This window comes from Hyperoodon ampullatus (assembly GCF_949752795.1).
Source record: "Hyperoodon ampullatus genome assembly, chromosome: 17".
NCBI classification, from domain to species: Eukaryota; Metazoa; Chordata; class Mammalia; order Artiodactyla; family Ziphiidae; genus Hyperoodon; species Hyperoodon ampullatus.
In genome coordinates, this window is record NC_136930.1 from 28222876 (window position 1) to 28231436 (window position 8561).

Genomic DNA, 8561 nt, shown 5'->3' on the forward strand with positions numbered 1-8561 from the left:
GGGCTAGGAATAAGAATGAACTGTAAATAGTCATGAGGGATCTTATTGGGAAAGAAAAGATGTTCTAAAACTGTTTTATGGAAATGGTAACACTACCTGGTAAAATTACTAAATATCATTAAATTGTACACTTGAAATGGTTGAAGGTCAACTATACTTCAATAAAGTTTTTTAAAAAAGAACCATGGTGGGCTTCCCAGGTGGCGCAGTGGTTGGGAGTCCGCCTGGCGATGCAGGGAACACGGGTTCGTGCCCCGGTTCGGGAAGATCCCACATGCCGCGGAGCGGCTGGGCCCATGAGCCATGGCCACTAAGCCTGCGCGTCCAGAGCCTTTGCTCCACAACGGGAGAGGCCACAACAGTGAGAGGCCCGCGTACCTCAAAAAAAAAAAGAAACATGGTAATGTGATATGTGAAGTATCAGTATTAATTTGTATTTTCTCTTATTCCTCCTGATTTCCCATTAATCCTCCAAAATATAACTACATGGAAAACAAAAGTGTATACTTCCAAGTTGAAGGGGAAAAAATAGATATCAAATTCTTCACTTCTAAGCTGAAAAGGCCCTTTTCAGACAGAAAATATTTAAAGGAGAAAAAGTACTCTCAGCCCCCAGTAGATAAGAAATACTCTGAGCAAGAAGTAAGGACTGGGCTTCCCTGCTGGCACAGTGGTTGGGAGTCCGCCTGCCGATGCAGGGGACACGGGTTCGTGCCCCGGTCTGTGAAGATCCCACATGCCGTGGAGCGGCTGGGCCCGTGAGCCATGGCCGCTGAGCCTGCACGTCCAGAGCCTGTGCTCCGCAACGGGAGAGGCCACAGCAGTGAGAGGCCCGAGTACCGCAAAAAAAAATAAAAAATAAAAAAAGTAAGGGCTTTAGAGAGGAAAAAGAGAGTTAAGCATACTGTAGAGGACATGCCTCTTCTAAAGTGACCAACTCCATGACTTTCTATGTTCAAACTGAAAGTCCTGCATCCTGGGAACCCCTTCACTCTCAGGCAAATCAGGAAAGTTGGTCACACTACTCTTAGCCGTACCTCCTATGTCAAGTTCTGGGGGATTGAGGCAGGGGTGTGGGTGTGGAACCAAAAATAGAAGAAACTTGTGCCCTGATTTCCATCTGAGATTTCTGAAAGTTGGGAACCTACTGCACCCTCAAGGAAATAGGAAAACGATGGGTGCAACATTGTGATTTATAAAAAGTATATATATTTGGTCATTCTAATGACCAAAATATATTTCTCAGATATATTTGGTCTTCATGCATAGTTCCTGGCTCTCAAAACTCTTGGAATTTTCTGATGAATAAGAGTAATGGGAGCATCTTTTTAAATATTCTGGTCTCTTGTCCTCAGTTCTTGTCTTCAGGGCCATAAAGGTGAAGTGGGTGTTATTCATAACAAGCCCTTTCCATCACAGTTGGGTTTATGTTAATGAAGATGACCTTTGGATCCCAACCCAGGAAGGGGGTTGGTTGCCAGGAGCACCAACCAAGTGATGAGAGGGTTGGAACTTTCAGTCCCACCCCCTGATTTCCTGGGAGGGGAGAGGGGTTTGAAGTTGCATCAGTTGCCATTGGCCAATTATTTAGTCAATCATGACTATGTAATGAGTTTCCCATTAAAACCCCCAAGGGACAGATTTTTTCAGAGGGCTTCCACATACCGCTGTGCCCCAAGCTCTAAAAGGACAGAAGTTTCTTTGTTAGGGACCTCACCCTATGCATCTCTTCATCTGGTTGTTGATTCGTATATAATAAATTGGTCATCTACTGAGTAAATGGATTTTCCTGAGTTCTGTTAGCTGTCTAGCAAATTAATCGAACCCAAGGAGAGGGTTGTGGGAACCTCTTGTTTACAGCCAATTAGTCACAAATACAGATAAAAACTGTGTTGGCATCTGGCGTCTGAATTGGAGAGTGGTCTTCTGGGACTGAGCCCTTTACCTATGAAATTTGATTCTATCTCCAGGTATGTAGTGTCAGAATTGAACTGAATTCTCAGACACCAGAATTGCTTGTAGGAAATGTGGGGAATTTTCTTTTCCCACCTTGGAAATTGAGTCTCAGAACATCAGTTCAGTGGGGAAGTAGGGATGATAGTGTGGCAGGCTAGCAGAGAAAGAGATATACACATCCTCCAGAGACACCTGTGGCACCTGTGGAGTGTAGAAGGGGGTCTGAAAGTTCCTTTGGGTCCCAGTTGTGGCATGGATGTTAACTGGGAGAAAGCATGGTTACCTTTGCAGATGGTCTTACAACTGGGATGAAGAGATATACATCCAAAGGGTCCTTTGTGGATCATCCTCAAAACAGAAAGGATAGAATGGGCTCAGGGCATCACCGGTGCTATGAAGCAGAGTAGATGCAGAGATAATGCCACATTCTCTCCAGGTTGCCATTAGAGAAAACATCATACTTCGCCTTTGCCAAGAGTCTGATAGGATAAATTACATAGAAAGTAAGAATCCAGTGTAGGCTTGAACAATTCAAGACCTGCAGGAGATCAGGCCCCTCCCACATCACCCAGAGTGGGAGTTGCATAAGCCCCTAAAATTTAAAAATACAACCCAGGAAAAAGGATAGTAAGAAAAGACTAAACAGGGGGAACATCGTGAATATAATTAAACTTCAAAATTAAATGACTGAAAATAACAGAATATATTTTTACTTAGAAATGACTAAGTTTTCTGCCTCAGGCAAAATAAGAACTTTGAGATAAAAATCAAAGTGAATTACACAGAAAATAAAGGAATGGACATTAGAGAAGCTTCTAAAGCAAGAAGTCTACCCTCCACTGAGATTCCCAAACTTGAACTTCTAGAAAGTATGGCAGGAACAGTTGGCCTGTAATTTGCTTGAGGATACGTGCGTGCAGTCATGGGATCCCCGGCGTAGCCTCTGCACATCTGAAAGTGCTGGTACCATCACTGGAAATGAACTGCCAGAGAGTGAGGTGCATCAGGAAACAGCTCGCTGTGCCTACAAGAAGGCCTAATGAGGAGGCCTGGGAACTCATTATTTACTTATTTTAATAATTTACAGACTGGGAACAAAGGTTTACCTCAACAAACAGTGATTTTAAACTTAGAGATCTTTCAACAATCTTGCCCCCGAACTTTGGATTCTGGTTAAATACTATCTGTTCAGATTTTCAGACTAATACAAACAGAGAAACAGTGTTTCAATAGATTATTTTAACTTCTGGAAAATATGTTCTGCTTTTTTTATCTCATTTATATACTAAGTGGCCCTTTTTGTGCAAGGAAATGGTTAAGCTTGCTTTCAATATATCTTACTCAACATTAAGCTTATTTTTTTCTGATCCTGTTCAGTTAAAAATATTTATAACATACCAAATTATATTATTTAATCCTATCTTATTTCTCAGACACTGATGGAGCTATATTTAGCAAGAAGATATAACATTAACATGCACAGTGTTTTTATATATGTGAGTGGAAAAATATTGGTAAATAATCAAATGTGATTATTATTATTATTTTTTTAAAGGGCTTCAAATGCTTGGCTTATTTATTTATTTATTTATTTATTTTTGGCTGTGTTGGGTCTTCATTTCTGTGCGAGGGCTTTCTCTAGTTGTGGCAAGCGGGGGCCACTCTTCATTGCGGTGCGTGGGCCTCTCACTATCGCGGCCTCCCTTGTTGCGGAGCACAGGCTCCAGACGCGCAGGCTCAGTAGTTGTGGCTCACGGGCCTACTTGCTCCGCGGCATGTGGGATCTTCCCAGACCAGGGCTCGAACCCGTGTCCCCTGCATTAGCAGGCAGATTCTCAACCACTGCAGCACCAGGGAAGCCCCTCAAATGTGGTTATTATTTGTGATTTCATATTTTGTCTTGGATCAAAAATCCTCTGTGACATAATGGCATGTACTTCAAACATGGATTATATTTTTACAGAAAAAAAACCTTGGGGAAAACTATTTGAAACTGAAAATCTGAAAAACGTTTCCATTACTGGTTTTGTTGTATAACATGTTGTATAACATGCTGGCAAAATCCCCACAATATTCATAAGGAAAAAATGTCTACCACAAAGGTGCATAAATACTTAGAAAAATGTCTATATTCTTTATGAGAAGTATATCACATTACTCTGATAAAAGAAAAGTACCAACTATAGGAAAGACTTTTTTTTTTAAAGGAGAGTGGAAAGATTAAATAAAGAAAAACATTAAGCAAGGAAGGAATGAGTTGGAAACAGAGAGATAAAGAAGAAAGGAAGGGAGAAAGGAAAGAGATCTAATTTATCCTTTGCTATTAATTACATTTTATATTTAAATCTTAGGAGTTCTTCCAAAGTAGAAGTTTTTATATTGATTTGTAATAATGCTTTGAGAGAAATGGCCAATCTGTAAAAACCATTGTTTGTAAGACAATATAATTTGCCCAGTTCATATGTGGTGATATAAACAATTAGACTTATGAAGACAAAAATGATAACTGAAAAGGAGAAATGTCAAACCAGTAAATGCACTTTTCAATTTTGAAATTGGTCTTGAAATTTTACATTGCATTGAAAAAATGGGACGATGTCCACTTTGGCTTCAATATCATCATCAGTCCTCTAAGTCTTTGGCATGACCATATTTTATTGGTCATTTTATGGTTATACCAATAAAATATGGTATAACCATATTTTATTGTATCAGTTAGGACTACATGGAAATCAAGTTACAGGAAATCGGAGTAGCTTTTTAAAATATAGTCATCTTTTTTTCTCACATCAGAGGAAGACTGAGGTAGACATCAGTTCAGTGACTTACCCCTGCCAAGGTCCCTAATGGTCACAAGATGGTTGCTAGAGCTCAGGCTTAGCACCAGGGCAAGAGTAAGACAAGACCAGCAGTGCTGCCTCACATGTTTCCTTTGCCAGAAAATCAAGAAAATTCAGGGAAATTCTCCAGTTTAAGTGGTAGAGAGAACTGTTGGGTCAGCCAACCAACAGTGTAAGCAATAGTTTTCAAGAATTGTTTTTATTTCTTTGTCCTAAGATCCTTATTATGAAATAAATCAAGTTCAAGTGCTCCATAATAAATTGCAAGGATTTTAATTCAAAAGAACTAAATATTCTAGGAACTAGGTTAACCTTTAGTATCCTACTTTGTATATACCGAAAACGCCAATATTGCTCTGCATTGCATACCTCTTTCCGTGAGAACTCACTTTCCCCCAGCATCTGTGTCTACCAGGGGCGAGCAGTTGGCCCAATTGTACCCAACACATACAAGGTTTAGTGGCCTGTGTTGCTCTCTAAGACCTGATCAAAAAGATGGGCTGGGGGCTTCCCTGGTGGCGCAGTGGTTGAGAGTCGGCTTGCCGATGCAGGGGACACGGGTTTGTGCCCCGGTCCGGGGAGATCCCACGTGCAGCAGAGCGGCTGGGCCCGTGAGCCATGGCTGCTGAGCCTGCGAGTCCAGAGCCTGTGCTCCGCAACGGGAGAGGCCGCAACAGTGAGAGGCCCGCGTACCGCAAAAAAAAAAAAAAAGATGAGCTGGGCCAGTCAGATTCCTCACTTAAGAAATGAAAACTGAAAAACAGAGGCAGAAACAGTGGTGTTTGTGAACATGAAAGGGTTCCACTAAGTTGAAATGGACCCATGGTAAGCATTATTCATGTGCAAGAAAAGTTCTGACAGCCGAAGTTTATTAAAGTACATGAAGAGTGCCCCGAATGCATAGTTTAAAAGTTTTTTGTACATGATTCAAGAATAAGTCAGTTAAAAACAACAGGCCTAATGAGTTATCCACATTAAAAAGAGTAATGCAAAGTTTCAAGAAATATCTATTCCTTTTATAAATAAGGAAAATGAAATGCTATTTATTCTGTTCTCTGAATAAATGTTGACTTATAATTATGAATCAGCAAAATAAACCACGTCAAATCGCAGCTAACTCACCTAGAAAATTAAACCAAATCGTTTGCTGATTAACAATGGTATCAGACATTGAGCTTCCAGCTGTTTTGGGGGCATATCTAGGAGTCAACACTATGGCTGAAGACATCAAGGCCAAAATCAAGAACCACCACACTGCCCCTTTGACAGCCCCTTCCCCAACCAGAACCAGACCTAGAACTGCAGGCAGAACTCCCTGGACCTACACCCCTGTGAGAAGGCAATGAAACCTAAAGGGAGCCATATCTCAGGGTGCAAATGGTACCATGTGTACAAGTCCCTCAGCCCCATATCTTGGGTGTCAGTCTGGGCCGATACATCCTGAGAAGATCTAAATTGGCTCCACCCACCTCCTCTGTCCTCCGTCCTTCTCCCCGGGTGGCAAAGGAGGACCCGGGTACGTGGTGATCCCGACCCGGGATCCTGAATCATGGCTTACCTAATAATAAATACTCATTGGAAAACTGGGGGGGAAAGGGTATTAAAAATAACATATATGCAGTACTATATATAAAATGGATAACCAACAAGGAAATACTGTATAGCACAGGGAACTATTCTCAATATCTTGTTATAGCCTATATGGGAAAATAATCTGAAAAAGAATATATATGTATATATATATATATGTATATATATATATATATATATATATATACATATATATATATGAATCACTTTGTTGTATACCTGAAACTAACACAACATTGTAAATCAATTATACTTCAGTAAAAAATAATTTTTTTTAAAAAGGGTATTAAAAGATTATGACCCAGTATTTCATGTGACTGTCACAAGTTCTACCAGATGGGAATTTAGAAATCTCTTTACCGAAAAGAACACTGAAACTATTTTTTTCTGGACCAAAGTAGCAGATTTTTTTTAAGTGGAGAATAATGCCAAAATTCCACTCCCAGAGTACTTTGAATGTTTACCTTCTCAGGTTTTTTAGTTTGTTTTTTTGTTGTTGTTTTTGTTTAGTTTTCATACTTCACAACATGTCCACATGATTACCAACCTAGAAAATATCTCAGCATAACAATAATTTTTCTTGTTCCCTGCTGGCTTCACATATAGATGTTAGTCAGAACGGCTCTCAAGGGGAAAGTTCATTAAATGGATTTGGAAATGTTGGATGGAACTGTCTTCCAGGACTAATGAAAAAAGTTAGCAAAGCCATCAGACTTGTATTAAGGCTTCTTCCAGTAAGTTTTAGACAAGTCAGGTAAAACAAGTTAATCAACAATATCAGAGATTCTCGATTTGTCTATAGAAGAATCCTCAGGCCTCTGTGACTGCTTCTGTTTCTGGTTGAATATTCTGATGAAAGCAGGACATTGGCCACTGAGGCCCTGTTCCTTATCTTGGAGGTATTTGCTGGAAAGAGTGATTCCTTTAAATTCAGGGAAACCCAAGGGCCTCACAGGGCTGTGTGCTAGCACTGTGTTTGAGATTATTTAGATCTTTAAATTATAGCTCATATTTGAAAAAGTCAGGAGTTTGCTCTTGCCTCTGGAGACAGGCAAAGGCAAAATAGCCTTTATGGCTCAGTGTCTGTGGCCAGGAAAGGTTACTCACACCAACTAGGAAACTATTTTTGATAACTTGGACGTGGAAAGACCAGCTTAGCACTCTGTGAGCTATTTAAAACCTGCTCTGGATTCTCAGGCAGCATCAGATCCTCTGATTACATGTTTACAAGCCAGTCCTTAAAGATCTGTGGGGCTCTCCACTCCATAGCCAGGACACCTAAAGCTATTCACTTTTAAAGTGAAATCCAGATACTAATGGACTCATCTCCATAAACATCTGTGCATGCAGATGAGTGCAATTAACTCCATTTTAGAAATCGGCCAATAAGTTCCTTGTCTAGTATCATCAGGAAAACCCACATTAAATCTGGGTCCAAATCATACACTTTTCCAACTTAGTCACAGCTCTTAAGATAAACCTGATGTACAGGAAATAAAGTATTTGAAGAAATATAAGATATATTCTGAAGAGCATGAGAAAGCACTGGTTAAATTATAGACTCCAGAACCAGACTGGCTATGTACGACTTTGGCAGTTTGCCTAATCTTCCTGTGCCTTAGTTTCCCCATTTTTAAGTGGGGCTGATGCTAATAAGCACCACATAGATTCTATGTAAGAACAGAATGAGTTTAATATTTGTAAAACGGTGAGAACAACTCCCTGGAACATTGTAAGCATATCAGGAGTATTAGCCAGCATTAGTGCAAAGCAAGAGATCCTGTTCTACATGAAGGCTTATTTCTCATCACCAAAAATAATGCAGTTACAACCCTGAACAAAGAAAATTGGCATTGCCCTTCTATGACACTAACGATCTATTTCTTTTATCTTGCTCTGGTACCAAGAAGTCCCTACAAATTGTGAAATAATGGGTGTAAAGATTTGTAACTACAAATATTGATTGTGAAAAAGTCTGTAAATAACTTTTATTTCTCCATAACTGAAGTTAATTTTATTCTCAAGCCCTAATTTGTATCTGTGGTAGAAAATTCATTCTTGTCGATTCAAGGTAACTTAGTCACTTTCAGTTTAAAACTTAGTCTGTCATGACTCCCATCTCTCTCTTTGCTTTTACCCCTTTTACCCAGTGGTAAAGTTCCTGGGATTTTATAA

At 39.9% G+C, this 8561-nt stretch overlaps 1 protein-coding gene across 1 annotated transcript in view; it reads right to left on the minus strand.

The window, feature by feature from the left end:
• The window catches only part of SLC7A13 (solute carrier family 7 member 13), a gene marked incomplete at both ends in the record, with an annotated part of 29744 nt that extends 23397 nt beyond the window's left edge, over window positions 1-6347 (minus strand). The window contains 1 exon segment of the mRNA XM_079722144.1: window positions 6266-6347. Coding sequence (XP_079578270.1) covers window positions 6266-6347 — 82 coding nt within the window.
• Window positions 6348-8561: the final 2214 nt, after the last annotated feature.